This window comes from Corvus cornix, chromosome 2 (assembly GCF_000738735.6).
Source record: "Corvus cornix cornix isolate S_Up_H32 chromosome 2, ASM73873v5, whole genome shotgun sequence".
Classification (NCBI taxonomy): domain Eukaryota; kingdom Metazoa; phylum Chordata; class Aves; order Passeriformes; family Corvidae; genus Corvus; species Corvus cornix.
This window is the reverse complement of record NC_046333.1, coordinates 13998692-14016506: the sequence shown is the minus strand read 5'-3', so window position 1 is coordinate 14016506 and position 17815 is coordinate 13998692. Positions and strand designations below refer to the sequence as shown.

Here is a 17815-nt window from a genome sequence, read left to right as displayed (position 1 = left end):
TAAGATTTCCTTGAGTTTATAAAAACGTTTCAAAAATTAGTTTTGTCTTCATAACAGCCCCTGAGTTTAGAGCTATGCATCCAGTTCTCAGCTTGTGCACATCAGATTAGACCCACTGCAGTTATTGTAACTGCAGCAGGGAAGGATCCAAACCATTAAGGAAACACAAAGTAGTTGGCCACAACTTCATTTACTTCACTAGAAACATGCAGAAAAAGAAATTGTATAGTTAAGTGCAGGATGGGCCCCTTAATGTCAATGTTAGCTACTGTGCACCGTATTTCTGTGTAATATCTGAATGACAACAATCCCCTGCAAACATAAGCCTGCACAACGCATAAAAGAACGTGGCATAAGCAAGTTTCTTCTGTGTCAGTCCACTTCATTTATCTACAGCAGGACTGGCAGAGGCCAGCTGTGGGACGGGGAATGGATCCTGGATCAGCCAGTGTGATCTCTGTCCCAACCATGCCAGCAATTCGCAGATCAGCTTCTTCCTTTGCCAAAAGTCATGTCCTGATGTTTAAAGGCTTTCAATCAAATTTCTTCTCATTGGTGTAAGTTGGCTTTGAAGCCAAGCAAATATGCAGCCACGATAATGATTCGACTCCTAATGCTATTTTATGTCTTCTCAGAGAAAAGGATGGTAAACTCAGAAGTATTTTTTTTCTTGGATGAATTTTGATTTCTGAAAATTTTGATCATACAGTGAGGGGTGAAGAAACATAGTCATGCAGTGAAATCAATATAAATTAATACTTCCATTTCCTTTTGATTCTATTTTTCTTCTATAGATCTTCCCTTCAGTGGGAGTTTCAGGGCTGTGACTGAGAACAGAAACAGCATCAGGAAGTTGTGACTTTAGGAAGAATCTGACATTACCAGCCCTCATTATTTTTAGCATGAGTAGCATGAAATTTGGTTGCATATTTTAAAGCATCAGCTGTTGATATCATGGTATTACCAAACTTATCATTTACAGCAGAGGAAAGCCCCCAAAATATACTTGATAAAAAATGAAACAGAAATCAGCAGTCATTTTTGAGATACGAGGACTTTTATAAAGTTACACAATTTTTTGAGGCCTGGCTTATAATGCTGAAAATTTGGAGTGGATAAAATTGAGAAAGAAAACTGCTGTGTTTTACTGAGGAGAATGTGAGTTTTGACACGGCCTGTAGAGAGGAGATAGGGAAGGACAGGGCATCAGGTGGAACAAGCAAACCAAAAAGCAGCCTAAAAATATTCTGAAAGGAGGTGAAGAAACAAGGCAGATGGCCCAGCACAGTACCCCACTCATTACATGTACTCTAACAGAAAATGGTTTTGGGATGTTTTTTGGCTTTGTTTGTGGTTGGTTGTTTTTTGATTTTATTTCATTATTGTTCGAGCAGCACAAATACCTTTGCATAGTGTGCATTGGAAGGAAAATAATGTCTAAACTTAGAAAAATCCTACAAGAGACACTGGCATCACTAAAGTGCTCTTCAAAAAAGGGTTTTCTGGGGCCTAAAATAATTTTTTTCAGTTCAAGCAAGACTGGGGAAAAATTTTGTCATTGACTTGGAGGAAGCCAGAGTTTCACCCTATGTGCAAGAATGGGGAATGCTCCCCCCACAACAGACAGAACAGGTCCAAAATCTTTTGTGTCATCTGCTTCCATCCAGTAACAGCTTTATAGAAGTAAGTTAAGAATGAATAACTTAACAGCTGCCCAAGGCGGCTCTAAAGTGCTGCTTTCCCCTGCTGCACATGAGAAGACAGCCATTAGTGCTGCTGCTGCGAGGTTCACTGCTCCTTTGGGGACTCTGCATTTGCAGAATGGCCTGGTTTTGTACTGGCAATACGCACACATCTGAAATTGCTTGCATTTGGATGGTGTTTGGTGCACAGTTTTGAGTTAGTGCCATGTCTGTTATAGATTCTCCTCATCATGGATAATGTGTCTCTTGTGAGCATGAGTCCTATTCTTTATTTTTGTTTGGATAACACTTCTCTCTGAACGTCAGAAGATTGCCACATGCATTTTTGCATAGCATTATATTCTTAAAAAAAAATTAACAGCTAGAAGATGAACAACACAAAACAATGGCAAATCACTATTATACTTCTCTACATTTCCACCAGGCAGTCTCTGAGGGTTTTGCAAAAGCTAATAAGCACATCCTCAGATATTTGAAAACCAGAAAAATATTATGCTCTTTAAGGAAACAGAGGCACAAAGATGACGATTGACTGTCCCAAGATCAAGCAGTAGGAGAGAGTTAGCACTATAAGGAGTCACAGTACCACAGCACCCAATCCTGTGTATTTCTTTAAAGATGTTAGTGGGAAGAGAGTTTTGTACACATACAGAATTACTTTGGTCTTTATTCCATCTCCTTTTAAGAAGCTCTTACCCATTCTGCATAAGTATTAAAGTGCAATCCTGATGAATGGCAAAACTTTAACTGACTTCACTCCGAGTTAACATTTGTTCAGCTACAAAACTGACCTTTCTTCTGAGAATTTCTAGGGAGATGTGCAAGTGTAGAGTCAGCTCCTCACTCAGCTGATATAAATCACTGGGGTTCCACTAAGTTCAGTAGAATGATCTTTAAACAAATTGGATCTTTCTCCAAATTAGGAATATGGTCCATGAAAAACAGCTTTCTTTCTTTACATATTTAAATCAAAATTATCTGGTATCTTTCAGATGAGAAAGAGCTGAAGCTGGGACGTTGAAAGGAAGGATTTATTTTCTTTTCTATGCTGAGCATATGGGGACATGCAAAAGTTACCTGGTGAGCAGATACTTATTTTCAGAGTACTCAGAGTTTGATTTCAGAGCATCAGATGAGCTGTGGTTACACCTATGAGTATTTTTTTACTTTGTAATTTCAGGTATGGGGGAGGAATAACTAAGAAACTTACATGTCATTTAGAAGATCACAGGGTGAGAGTGTGCATATGGATAATTTCCATGGAGCAAGTGAGGTGCTTGAAGGTCACACCACAGTAATTTATGCAGCTGCCTAGTAACACAAGTTCAAAAAAAACCTTCCTGGAAAGCATAAGCTGCAGCAGGCAGAGGAACTGCTTAGCTTAGACACTTTGGCTAAGCTTTTGTTTGAAGAATAAAGGCTGGGAGAAAATGGATGTGTCAGGAAGGCCCTCAATATGCACACCTACGTCTATATTGCAATCCGCAACCTGCAATCAGAAGGCAATCCAATTAACTTTTGCTGACAAATTTAGCTAATGCAATATCCCAAATCCTCTACTAGCATTTGTGACTAGTTATGTCACACAGATGTAGGTCTATACATTATTTTTACAGGCACTCTAGCTTTACCAGTTTAGAAACCTTTCTAAACAGTACAGTCTTGGCTACAAACTGCTGACATTAGCAAGGTTTATTCTGCAAAAGTACTGACATTAGACGTACTTATACTAGAATATATCTATCCCCCAGTGCATGCTGAATTGTTTCAACTATACACAAACAAAACCTTAATTGAAATCATTAAATTGGTGCAAAAATCAGTGCATGAAGACTAGGCTTAGAAGTCAAAGATTAGAATTTCAAGGAGTACATGGATACAGTTAGTTTAAAAGTGTAAAAATGTGCAAAGTATGAATGTAATAGCCAGTAGAAGGAGTCTAATTGGCAAATGTGAGACTGATTCTTGGAGGTAAGTTTTAAGTTTAGCTTGGGGGAGAACTACTTGTGTGGGAAAGGATGAACAGTACTGGTTTCTTGAATAATGACTTACTAGAATGAAAAGAATGAGAAGCAATTTGGGCACTATTAGCTACCCTGTTCAACAGTAATAAGGAGCTTGAAAATTATGTCAGAGAAATGAGATAAAGATGGCTATTATACAGTTGGAAGGCCTTCATCTAGTGTAGCTGTGGAGAATAAATGAAAATGGAAACCAGTAAGGAACATAATACGATCTTCTTATGGTATTTTGTGTTTGAGCTATTAGCAGGTGCAGCTGTACTGGCATCAGTGGAGCTGTCTTCACTTGCTTCACAGCTCTATGTAGTCCTGTATCTATTTTATATACCTACATTATATAGTCTATGTGCTATTAGAACACATAGGAAAACTTTTGAAATGCATTAGAGCATTTGACTGTGTGGAGTGGTTAAAATGTGTACCTGATTTAACTGCTTGCCATCTGGAACACAAGGAGATGAACCTAAACTGTCTGCTGTAATGCATGTAAAGAAGTTTTGGATTTTGGCCCAGATATGAATATACAAATAGATAAAGTTTACAGAACTGTGACACAAAGTCCCAGGGGTTTTCTGGGAATGTCAAAAACCACTCAGCAATCAGAACATATGCCTTCCATGTTAATATATCTTATGCCTCTGTCTCCAAAACAGATTATGGAGATGACTTTGAAACATGAAAAAAAAGTTTTTATTTAAGAGCTACCTTCGCATATTTTTCTAGACTTAGCTAAAGCTACTCAAATGAAGCGACAGCCTAGGATTTCCTCTAAGAAGGGCTTTTAGCACGAGGGATGTAAGCCTCTCATTTTGCATCTGGCAAAGCGGTGTGATCTATGGAAATAGGCAGCATAGCCTGCATTTCTGCATGGTGATCAAGCTAAACCTTTTCTAAATTGCAGATCTGCGTCCCTTGTTACAGATGAATACATTAGAAGAAAGTCAGTAGAAGTTGTCTGGCTTAATGACAGATTGGCAAAAGAAGGCAAACTTTGATTCTTACTCATGCACTTAGCAACTTGTCCCAAACATTCACGACTAAGAGCTAAGAGCTGGAGAAGAACTGATAACCTATTTATGGTGACCTATGAAGTATGAGGCTGAATCTTGTACTGTACTGTAAATTACTCTGCAAACATCTGAAAACCACTGTTATAAAAAGCAATTATTAATTTGTGTAGTGCCAGAAATATATGTCCTACTCATCAGCCCTGCTCAAGTGAGTCTGTTGTTTTAGTTGACTTCAGTGTGACTGTTTATGTGAATGAGCAAAACTTTGGCTTTGAGGGAGCATTTCTCAAAGCTCGAGGCAGAATAATCACTCCGGTGAGAACAGACCTCTAGTTTTCTCTAGGTTACCAACTTCAAATTAATAAGGAGTATTGTAAGAAGGAAAAAAAAAGAAAAAGGACTACCAGTATCTTTCTTTCAAAGAATGGCATGGCCCCAGCACAGGGCTGAGCTGTGAGGTCAGTCCTGCCCTGTCTGCAGTGGGGTGCTCCAATCCCATTCCCACACCACAGTTCTGATGGGCTGTGTCTTCATGTGGGGGCACAGAGCAGCCCAGAGCACAAATGTGCAATGGGGCCCAAGTGCTGGGAGGGTAGGGAAGGGATTAACCCAGGCTCTCACTCAGTGTGAGGCACAGCCCATCTGTATTTAGCGGAGGCATGGGACATGTGGCCACTGCAACTCCACGTCAGTGTGGAACGCAGCAGACAACTGCCCAGTTTCTCCTGAACAACAGCTGGTTATAGTGCTTCTGGGATGAACATAGTTTCTTCTGGAAGAAATCATCACATTAAATGGGTGTCTCTTCCACATATGGAGATATTTCCTCAATGGTCCTTTTGAGCCATCTAAATTCTTCATTTTATAGCATTACGTAAAATACTTGTAATGATATTAACCTGCAAGATGAGTCTAAATATGCACAATCTGTTCCTGTTTAAATAAATTATTATAAAGTTCACACAGATCATAACCAGCTCTGTGGATCACAGAGTTTCACAGTACCTTACGTGTGAGAAACAATCAGAAATTTGATTTCTGAGGTTACATTTTTAAAAACCTTTGATATTGCCCATGAAAATCAATTTCCTCCATGGAAGTTTAGGACTTGGGAAGGGGGTTATTCTCACATTTTTGTGAATTCCTGCAGAAAAGCAAATGACCTATGCTCCCAAAAAGTTGGCAGGTGACTTATTAAACTTCTCTCAAATCTCCTTCAGGAAGTTCATTAAAAGTCTATTTGGAAATGGCCAGGTGCTTGTTTCCCACAGTGCAAGAGGGAAATCTGTCACCCTGTTTAAAAAATTGTTTGGTTACTCGGGATAAAGAAATAATCATTATACCAAGCTGTGTGGTTTTATGATGGAAAACTGTGGCTTGGTGAGAAAAGTACCAAGGTCAATGCAATGAAAAACCCACAGTGAACTCAGACATGATTTCCAAAGTCAGTGGTGGATAGAGGACAGGAGAACAAAGTCTTTCCTGTGGTTCACTTGAAAACAATTTTTAAGATTCTGGATAAAAATAACTCTCTAGCTTGACAGAGTTTTTAGCTTGAAAAAAATGTCATAAGAAAAGATTTTTAAAATCTTTTGTAGGATTGCTAAGGCTGACAAAATTACCTTGTTTGACACTGGATTCTGTCCTAAAATACTACGGCCAAGTCAACTAACAGGAAAATAGCAGGGCTAAGCCTTTTTCATTCTTTATTCTGCCAAACCACTGCCTCTTGCAATCAGGATTGATTACAAACACCCAATTAAGAGGCATTTGGAACATGATCTGAACACTAATCCTGTCTCTTTTCCTCTTTATACCTAATTATCAACCTTAAGATGGGTATTAGCGCTTTAATTAGTAGATTTACTTTAGGAACTTCTACATAAACTAAGAAATCGATAACATAGACATAAATACGTGTATATATGCAGAGTCCTAAAGAGGTGCACGTAACATATGCCTATATCCAAGCAGTTTGGTGTGATATATAAATCTAGACATATACATGTGAGTGCATGTATATCCAGTTTTCAACATAATTTCATTCTTTGGAAATACTACAAAAGAAAATAATTTAATTTGGTTTCTCATCAGCTGCATAAAAATCTCTATATCAATTATCAAATTATGATCCAATGTTAAAGCTTGCAATAAACTATAACTAAGAAACTAAGAAACTAACAGAAACACATAGGGGTTTTTTTCAATTAGATTAGCACGGGAGAGGAGGGTGGAGAGAAGAGCACTATGGGATTGGCTGAAAACATATTGAGAGTTTCATGCGGCTAATTCCAACAACTCTGGGTTTCAATTTAGAAAGGACTTAGACCTTTGTTCTGAATTTGTTTATCTCTGTCCACAGAAAGGATGAAGGATTAGGCTTAAGGGAATCCATATTTGACCCTCAAATTTTTCCTGTCTGAAGGGCATCTGGTTGTAGCACATCTAGACAGAATTCTACTCACAGTTAACTGTTCAGGTTAATAGAAACCTCCATATATGACTGGTTTTATAGCTCTATCATGCTACTGTATGGAGACCCAAGTCAAGACAGGGAATGCTCCCATACACAGAGTGCAACACTGGGCTCTGCTTCCAGCCCCTCAGCCCTGAACATGGGCCAGCACAGTCTCCCTAGCTATGACCAGGCAGTTTGGTCATGGATTTCCTAATACCTTTTCTGAGAAAACTCAAACTCAAACCACTACGCTAAAAGAACAAATTGTTAAAGAGTTTGACAATAGAGACTTTCACAAGAGTTAACTTCTTGGATAAAAACCAAAGGAATTCTTTCATTACACTCTAATCAGAAAAACAATATAATTTCCAACTTCTTTTAACTCTCATTTAGTCCCAAAAGCACAATAAAATAACAGTATCTTTAGATAGTTGCATCTGTGTGTGCAAATACTTGTGGAATCTTGTGGCAAAGAGAACATTATATATACTTTCATAATGCAGAACCTTTAAGTTAAGGAAGAGCTTTTGGGTTACAACAAGTGTTTTCTGCTTCCATGATCCTGCACAGGCTCTGGGCTGATTCCTTTCCTTGACAGAAACGTTTCCTGCAGCCTTATGGAGGGTACCAAACAGCAGTGGTCATCGGAAGAGCTGTCTGGGTCTAGCTAAGCGCTCCCTGAGAAAGCCTTTCATGTGCTTTATATAAAGCAGAGAAATTCCCTCAAAGTGCATGCAGAAACATGAGATACCACATGGCCCCCAAACCTACTGCAACAACTCATCTCAAACTAAGCCAAAACCACTTGTTTCTTGTTTTAGGAACAGAATGAAGGATAGCCCCCTTCACCCCTTTAGTACTTCCAATTAATCTCTTGGTAACCCCAAACAGCTCTTGAGGGAGACAAAAGGGGTACGATGCTGCCTCTTCAGCCCAGGTATGGCCTTCCCTGCACGTCGGTGCCCACATCCCTCTCTGGCTTTGACAGAGACATGTCCAGCCCATTGCTCACCTCTGCCCAGGCAGTGCAGCCCACGGTGGAGTGACTGCACATGCATGGGCTAGATGGATTAGTTAATGAAGCTCAGAGCAAGCAGGGGAGGGTGGGAATCCTTCCAGCTGCCCTCAGCAGTGAGGAGGGGGCATTTCCACCTCTCCTGGATACCTTGTCCTGCTGAAACCCACTAAAGAGCCAGTGCTGATGCTTAGCTGACGGAGCCGAGACAGTAAAGCTGTATTTCTGTTGGAAAGCTCAGAGGCCTTGGCTCCCCTTCCACAAACCTGAGTGACTGTTCCTGTGCTGCTCTGCTGCTCACCCTGCCTTGTCAGCTGCAGGCACTCTCTGCCTGCCGAGCCCCACAGTGGCCGGGCAGAGGGAATTAGGAAGCTCTGACTGACATTTGCTATCCAAACAACTGATACAGTCATTAACCATCCTACAGGGCCTGTGCTGAACCCTTCCCTGCAGTCATCAAGAATGATGGGAGACAGCTCTGTGGGAGTGGAGGGCAGTAGGGCTGCACTGGGCCCAGACCGCCCCTTCCCCTGAGATGTCCTTGGGGCAGTTTGTGGGAGCAGCTCAGAACTGTCTAGGCTTCAGGTGCAGCTGGGGCAGTCAGGGAGCAGCTGTTGTGTGCAGCTGATGGCAGGACCCTTCTGACAGGCTCAGTGGGCAGCTCAGCAGGATCCTTCATGGGTGGTGCTGCAGGTGGGCAGCAAGGACATAGGCACTCTTACTCCCATCGGCTCAGCCCAAAGGGCTTGAACGGCCCCTGCACAAAAGGGACAAACGCGAGGCACAAGGTCTGCACAAAGCAGACCTTGCTGCATGGAAGAACAGGAACCAGGATTTAGACAAAAGCAAATGAAAGCTTAAACTATGCAGAAACGAAAGGAAGGCTGAGCCATGACTTCACTTGCTCCTGTTTATTTTACCAGCCTGAGTTTGTTATACCTACAGATTTGTAGCATAAATCCATTGACATTATTTAGAAATAAAATGTATGGATGAATTTCTAACATCATTAAGGTCTATGGGAGTTATGTGAAGCTATACATTCACTCTGTAGGTCTGAATACCTTTGCTTTCTTCCTTACTCAAGGACCTGGAGGAGCCATTTTCTTCTATATAAACAACCATAGATATGTTTTGCTCTGTATTCTATAGCTGACCACAATTTCTATAAAGCTCTACTCTCATCCATGTAACTAATCCCTAGTAAATGCAATATGAAGAGTAATTATCTGTGACATCTCTCCTGTAACTTGAATGTTTCCAAAATGGGCAATTTTTCCATTCTGAGTGATTTGACAGCATTGTCGTACATAATCCACAAGTGTTAAGCAAGGATGATACTTATTTTCTACATCTATAAATGATAGCCATTAAAACAATAGTGCTGTGTGGCATATCTATGAAAACCTTGTAAAACAATACAGTCAAGTCTGACAACAAAGTTAATAATTTGTCAGTAAGGAAACCACTATTGGGCTTTCTCTAGCCAACCCTCCACCTTTCTTAAGCCCTTTTCTTCTGAAGCTTCACATTCATTTTCTTAATGTTTTTAACCTAGTGTCTGTGAAATTTTTATTGCTCCCTAGATAATGACATCTGATCTGAATGTAACCACACACCTCTTTGCTCAGCAACATTTGTCACAAACCATTATAAATTATCATGCTGATAGTGTACATTGCTGGGAAACCGGAAAAGTTCCATAAATTCAAAGTACTGTATCAGTGACATTCTTGTTTATTATCTAGGTATAAAGTTTTACTAGATTCAAGATGGCTACATTTACACAGTAGGATACTTCAGCAACACGAGACTTGTACAGCTTGCACTAAGTGCTGAAAAGCATTTACCACATGCAACAAACACTGGAGCATTTTAACTAATATGTGGCCATATGTTTTGTCTCTTCTATTCATTTTAACCATGCTCCTGACTCCAAAAATGCATGCTTATTATTGGGACTTGCTTGAGAAAAGGCAAAACGGCAAACAAAAACTACTTTTCTCTTAAAGCACAACCATAATTTCTGTTTCTTGGCTTCCTGAAGAGGAGGCATAACACTCATTAAAGTTAAATGTTAAAAGAGACTATGTATTTTTTCATTATATATGTCCTTGATAACAATCTGTGGTCGACATGTTTGTACACTTCTTGTCGAAACCCAGTATTTCCATAATGCTGGTACAGTAGTTCCGTCTAGAAGACTTTTTATTAGATGAACCTAGCTTGTGTGAACATATTTTTAATTATTTGTGTATCTTTATTCTCCAAAACTGTAGAAGCTGAGTCCTTCAGAATGCCTCCAGAGAAAAAGGAATTTTCACCATGTTTACTTGAAATTTAGAACAACTCAAATGGTCCTGATTGTCAGAAAAATATACATATATGAATTTTATTATCAGTCATTTGAGAAATACTTATTCATTAAAGCACAGCATAATAAGTAGGTAAATCAAGGGCATATTCTTAAATTAATTCCAAACCCTAACATACAAAGAGACTAACTGGGAACAACTTCAGTAACAGCTAATGCTTAAATGTGCTGCTTTTGATTCTCCTCTGAGAATCAACCTTTCACCAGTTTTACATTTCAATACGTCTAGACCTCTATATAGAGCAATATTTTTTAAAGTTAGGTAAAGCCTCTCGATTTTCTTGTTGGCACTATGAAACAAGAAGGTAACCTTTCCAAAGCCACAGTGTTTCCCTTCCTGGGCTCAGGGGTCCTTGTTATTAAAGTTGTTTTCAATGCTAACTAAGGTCCAAGATGCAATGAACAGCATTATAAAGAGGATTTTGGGAGCTAGGCCAGCAAGCTAATCTTCTCTAGTCTACTCTAATTGTATGGGACATTTTTTGTTCCCAGACATGAATTCCCTTATCTCTCATTTTCTATCTGCATTTCATATTTAAGTGGTTATTAATTTCCAGTGCTAAACCTTTCAATAAACTAGAGTGTAACCTAAATTACACATTTCTAGATTGCAGACTGAGTTTCTAATACACTAAGCATATTAGAAAAACAAAATATACTTAGCTGGAAAACAAAATAATCTTGTGATAGGTTTATTGCATTAATCGCCTGTTGTATTTAATATTCAGTACAAGGAATGTGAATTTTGCAAGCAGATGCTGAAATTTCAGACAACGGAGATTGTTGACAAATTCCTGTTGCTGAAATAATTTTTCTGTTGTTCTGGTCCTTAGTTTTTTTTGTGGTTTTTTTTCCACTAATACAATCCCTCTCAAGTTAAAAAGAGCAATTTTCAGTATAAATGAAGTAGCAGCTGAGTAATTTAGCAAAGCCTAGAAAATTAGCATTTCAGCACAGACAAATAATGGTAAAGTCATCACCACCACACACTGCAAAGACAATGCAAACAACCCTGTTGAGAGACTTCCTTCCACCCACTACCATCTCATTACTGCTTTGGGCTCCGTTTCAGGGGAAGAAATAATGCAGTGGGGAGAGTGGACAATGAACACTGAGAAGGAAGCAGCACAGGGAGGGAGTCAATCCTTTCCCTGGACCCAGTTCAGCTCAGTCTAGCACTGTTTAACACAACACTGTGCCACAAAGATTACTTGTTCTTCAAATAATTGTATGCTGTACACCATTTTACTGCTGCCAAAGACCATGTTGGTTTTACAGAGTTGGAAAAACATGCATTCTAGCAAGGGAGGAAGAAGATTTGACACTGAAATATGTTTGATTTAATTTCCTAATTTCCATCTAAGAGACAAAGAGTGACAAATATTTTAAAGCATTAGCAGCATTCCACAGAATGAAAGCAAAACCTGTATTAAGAAGACACAGGGAAGTGACTCATTGCCTGAGTACAAGACATTAAAAATTAAAGAATGGGAAGTCAGTGTGTGAACATATGGTGTGAATACGAGCTGCAGTTCCAACACCACAGTAAAAACTCATTTTCGCAAAGAGTCAGTTTAGTTTTATGAGCACAGGGTTTTTCTGCATTATCACTCAACTATGGCACTGAAATGCTGATCTATAAGTGCTTATAAAATACCACAAAAAGGCAACTAAGCACCACAGTGCATCATTAAAAAACTTCATTTCAAGAGAAAACAATAATTGTGGTCTAAGTAATCAATTTATTAAATAATAGGACAAAGATGTGAATGGCAAAAATTAAGTGCTTGAGTACAGGCTCTCCTTCCCTAAGTCCAACACTCTAATCTCATGGGCTATCACAATGACTTCTGATAAACTGAGCATCATTTTATGGCACCAAATCCTGTATACTCCCATGAAATACCAAACACCACCAGCTATTGAGTTTAATCTTTCCGACATGCAGAGAAAATCTTGACTGGTAACATTAATGAACAGCAACTCTCTTGCAGTTATCAGAAGGGGATAAAAAATTATGATACAAAAGAAATATTTCAATAACTATGATACTCCAGAAATACTTAAATAATGAATAATGAAAATATTTTCTTCGTGAAACAAGCAGGCTGAATTCAGAGTGCATGTTGAAGAGGGGAATGATCTTCCACGTGTTGCCTTGTGCAAGCTGTGAGATTTACAGATTTGGGGAAAAGTGGAGAACAGCTTCTGGGAGGTTCTGATTCCCCTTCTCACTTCTGGAACGGGCGGTCAAAGGGAATGCGAGGACAGGGGACAAAGGGAGCCTCAGCTCCCTCCTTCCTCCTCTCACAGCACTACAGGAGAGCAGGAGGAGGGGAAAGAAAAGCTACTGGCTATAAATCAGCAGCAAAGGGAGAAAGAAGGAAATATGACTATCAGTCCTCCACTCCACTGCCCCTTGAAGGGTGACAGTAAATGCCAGACTAACTCTGCGTTAAGAAGATTTGGCAATTTATAAATGGCCTGTCTCTTCCATGGGCTGTTTGTAGTCGTGGGGGTATAAGCGGAAAAGGAACTCCTTTCTCAAACTCAAACAAGAGACTTAAAGAAGCAAGCGGGCCAACAAACGGTGCCTCACCACAACCGCACCCGCACTCCGCGCATCACCACCGCCACCCGCTCGCAGCGCACCGGGCGGACGCAGCTCACAAACCTCAGAAAGCCGTAAAGATATTTTTAACCCGCACACCCCCGCCTCCCTCCCCGCTCGCCCCCGGCCCGGGCGAGCCCCGCCGAGCGCCCGCGGTGGCCGGCAGGTGTCGCCGTGGCGCTCCGCAGCGCCGGACTCACTCACTTGCAGTCGCGGTCCTCCAGGTCGAAGTGCGGGTTGAAGTTGATCATGATGCGCTGGTAGGGCTCCGGCGCCTGGATCAGCCACTCGCACTTCTGGCTGGGGTGGTAGGACTGCGGGTAGCCGGGAGACGTGAGGTACCCGGGGCTTAAAATTTTGATCGTGTCTCCACACTTATCTGCGGGGGAAGCAAGCACATGGGCAGGTCTCAGTGCCCCCGGCAAGCATCCGGGCGCAGCCCGCAGCAGCGGACCCCGCCGACTGCCGTGGGAATGCTGCGAGACCGCAGCCTTCTTCAGGCAAACTTATGCTGCATACTTCTGCTTTTAAAGACATCTCTGCTACTTTCTACCGAAGGGAAGAGGACTCCCTCTCCATCCCCATCTTTAAATCCGGTGGCTGGACAGGCAGCAGGTAGCAGAAGCACCCCATTCCTAAGCCTCCCCCTTTTTAAAAGCCCTCCGCTCCAACAGTGCCCCTTACAGTGTTAAAACCTTGCACCTTCATAACAGCGTTAATGTCGGCTAAGAAGGGTACCTGCGACACAATAAACTCCAAAAACTATAATCTTCTTAAGTATGAAGTTTTAAGAAAAGCTGGGAGGAGATGTTAAGGAATGCCTTTTGACACCCTGCCCAGCTATGGGATAAGCCTGGTCTGTGTCACCAACCACTGGGATTATCTTGGTGGATCCAAGCTCATTCGCAGGAGACCCTCCCTTTGTTTTATCAGTCCATAAATCTAGGCAGGTTGAAACTATCTGTGCTCCTCAAACTCAGGGTAGCAGAGAACAAAATAGCTCTAGTGAAGCAGAAATCATCCACTATTTACTCTTTCAAGGAAGTTTGTTCATGCTTGGAGACTGCATCAAAGTAATGGAGCAGAACAACATCCCTTCCTCTTCCCTTCATTCCTTCCTCCCCTGAACAACAACAAAGATTTATTTCTAGCAGCAAAATAGTTGCAAAAGTTTCTAGAATCACAAAGTGTGACTGTGAAATGTGGAAAGGCTGCATCTTGCTCCTTTGGTCAGCATTGTCAGGGTTGCGTTTTAAGGTTTATAGGAAAAGTAAAAAGGGACAAAAAGTCCAAACTACACGGCCACTCACTTCACTGTCCAGTGCAGTGTTATCACTTTTTTGACTACTATGGATTCCCTTCTGTGGGCCTTCAGGGAGGAAAAAACTTTCTCCACGCATTGGTTGTTTAATTTTGAGCAATAAAACATGACAGTAAACTATGGACAGGAAGAATGTCCCCTCTAAAGCAAGACTATATATCACTACATCTCAATGATGGTATATACAGGCTGCAGTGCTCTATCTAATACATTCCCTGTGAAAGCAAAATGGCAATCCTTGCTCACAGCATGAATTTATAAATATACAGGATTTTATTGTAGGAAAAACAGGTCAAATGGAAATGAATGAGGAAGCGCACATCAAAAATGCATAAAGCAACACTCTTTATAGAAATTATTTGCCATAAATTAGGAGGGAAGGGGTCGATAGGTACTCAGATGTATGGTCAAAATCCAGATACTGCTAAGCACATAGCTGGGAAAGGCTATCTTATTATATTTCCGCTGTGCCTTTACAAAACAGGCTGTTTTCCTCTGACCAGAACAAAAGGCATTGCTGCTCAAAGCTCAAAAGCTGTCACTGGTGATCTTGCTAATCCGCTGTCTGGGGCTCTCAGGGAATCTTGCCTTTTCCTCTCTGTGTAAGCATACTCAGAAAGTGATCTTGTCTCATTAAGCCCACTCCAGCCCTGCAAACAACATGGCAGAGTCTGGCATCTGTTAAATGCCTGAAATAAAGCAGTGCTGCTTCTAGTCACTTGACAGAGTCACTTCAGAGGACGTTGAGGTGGACTCACTACCACCAGCGCTCCTTAATCTGCGACTTCTGGGAAAATGACAGTGTAATAAGATAATGCGGTCTGCTAGACTCCTTGGCTCTGTGCAATCTCTCTCACACTTGATTAAGAAGAGCAGTTTCTAATGACTTTGGACCATTAGTTCCAAATAAGGTTAATGAATTAATTTAGTGGACACTAATACTGCGTGTAGGTGAAGGTGGCATTAGTAGGTCTGGTAGGTTATAGAGGAGGTTAACGGCCTTGGTGACTCCAGCAGGACCACCACATTAAACACTGGAGGAGGAGGCTTCTGCCCAGCAACTCGCTCTTCTCCCCTTCTTTTAACAGGGAGAAAAGATCAACAAGAGCTTGGGGGTGGCCCCATTCTGTTCCTCAGAGGTACACGGTGGCACTATGGGTCTGTGTGGGAGGCAGCTGCCCACACCCTGAGCTGGGCTAGGGGGATGAGCAAAGTGCATCTCTCAGAGCATCTCCACACCAGGCTTGGTGCACCTCTCTAGCACCTTTGCTCCTGTGCCACAGCATTGGAGGAGGAAGCTCATCCTGATTAAACTAAGCAGCCTCCTCAAAACATATTGGGAAAGAGATTAACTTCCATCATAAAACACGCGATTTTAATACTCTTGCTTGACACTCCAGTTGCGGTCCCTTATTAAAACAATATACCAGTGTAAGTGGAGTGTGCTCTCCTCTTTTAATTACTTTGATTGAAAACCCAGTCAGGCAAAAGTAAATATTTGATAATTAGTTAATAATAATTGCTCAGGATTTGTCAGGAAAGGAAGACTCACATGAGCTGTTTCATGTGCAAGAGCTAAATGTCAAGCAGTCCCACAATTAGACCATCTTTTAAAAATGCATCATGCTCACTGCAATATTCACAGTGCCCTGGCATTGTTCGGGGAAGGAGGAGCACGCTGCTTTTAATTAGTTGTGTTTTCAAGGTCTGCCTGACAGTAAACTAGCCACACCACTCCTTTCTTATGGGATTTCTCCTCTTGGAAGGGAGTCTTGAGCCTTCACAGGGAAGCTCAGCTCCCCTCTTGGCACAGTGTAAGTTGCACGTAAACTGCAGACTTGGGAAACGGGTACTCTAGACAGTTCTCTGTGTGAAGACTATTCGCAGGTACACACACAGCTAGTAGGAGGCATGACCAAAATTTTACGCTTTGGGAAAGAGAAAGGGCGGGCGGGGAAGAGAGCCTTCCCTTTAAAGTGTTCATTATCTTTCAGACATCGGAGGAGGGACATTTAATTGCCTATGGGACGGGACATTATTAAGATAATTGGCTGTCCTGATCAAGTGAGAATGAGCAGCCTGCTTTATACAATAACCCGAAAGAGCAGAAAATAAAGTCGGAAGGCAATGTCAGGGCGGGCGGTCCTCAGGCGGGGACTGCGCCACATCCCTCCTCCGCCAGAAAGTTCCCCCCAGCCGGCTTTATATCGGTGCCGGTCCCACGGCCCGCCGGGCCCCACCGCCCGCCTCCCGTGCCCGCAGCCCCGGAACCCGGCCCCGCAGCTGCCCTAGCCGAGACCCGACGTCCCCCGTGTCACTCACCGCTCCGCAGAGCCCTGGCGAGGGTGAAGGTGAGGGCTGCACAGTGCAGGAGAAGTCCCCAATCCATTTTCCCTTCCGACAGCAGCGAAAGGAGGAAAAAAATAAAAATGCCCTCCACGGACAACTCTTCCTTAAATCTCCAGCCGGAGCGAGGAGCAGAAAGCACGGTCCGCAGGGGCAGTCCCGAGGGCAGAAGGAGGCTGGCTTCTCTCTGTGCCTCAAGCCGCCCGCATCCTGTCATTTAGCTCCGGCTCCCTCTCCCTTTCCCCACACTTGTTCCTTCTCCAGGCGCCGCTGCCCCTGCCATTCTCAGCGAGACTAGAAAGCCAAATGAAAACGAGGGGAAAAAAAAACAAAAAACAAAACCAAAACCCAACAAACACACAAACAAGACAGACAAAAAATCCTGGCGGCTGCCGGCACCTCGGGAGCGCTCTGCTGGGCGGGTTGCTCTGCGGAGGGGAGATAAGGAAGGGAAAGCGGCCGTGAGCGGGGACCAGCCGGGCGCCGGAGTTTAGCAAACTGCGTCCCGCCCGCCTGCCCCGCTCTCCAGCGGCCGCGGCTCCCGCGGGGCCGGAGCCCTGGAGCCCCGGGGCGGCGGTGCCCGGCGGTGCCCCGCACTCACCTGCCCCGGCGGGAGGCGAGCGAGCGCGCTGCCGCCGCAGGGACTCCCGGCCGGCCGGGGAAGCGGGAAGCGCCCAGGCGGCTCCTGCTCGCAGCCTGAGGAAGAGGAGCGCAACTCAGCGGCAATAAGAGAGGCCGAGGAACCGCCGTCTCCCAAGCCCCAGTCCCCTCCCCCTCCCCGCCCTCCTCCTTCTTCTCCTCCTCCTCTTCAGCCCCCCAAGACATCGTCAGCGCGGAAGAACGGACAAACAAACACGGCAAGCCCCAGCTCTGGCAGTCAGCCGAGGCGGGGACTCGCGAGGGGCAGAGGGGGGCGAGAGGCGGCGGCCCCCGCCACTGCAGGTAGAGCTGATGCA

The 17815-nt window shown here is 42.9% G+C and overlaps 1 protein-coding gene across 3 annotated transcripts in view; it reads right to left on the bottom strand.

Annotated features, from left to right (window-relative positions):
• NRP1 (neuropilin 1) overlaps positions 1 to 17599 on the bottom strand; it is a 113240-nt gene extending 95641 nt beyond the window's left edge. For all 3 annotated transcript variants that reach the window (XM_039570937.1, XM_039570942.1, XM_039570948.1), the window contains exons 1-3: positions 17461 to 17599; positions 16836 to 17287; positions 13397 to 13571 (exon numbers count right to left, since the gene is read on the bottom strand). In XM_039570937.1, the coding sequence (XP_039426871.1) occupies positions 13397 to 13571; positions 16836 to 17076 (416 nt within the window). In that variant the 5' untranslated portion in view covers positions 17077 to 17287; positions 17461 to 17599. The remainder of the gene's footprint in view (positions 1 to 13396; positions 13572 to 16835; positions 17288 to 17460) is intronic.
• Positions 17600 to 17815: the final 216 nt, after the last annotated feature.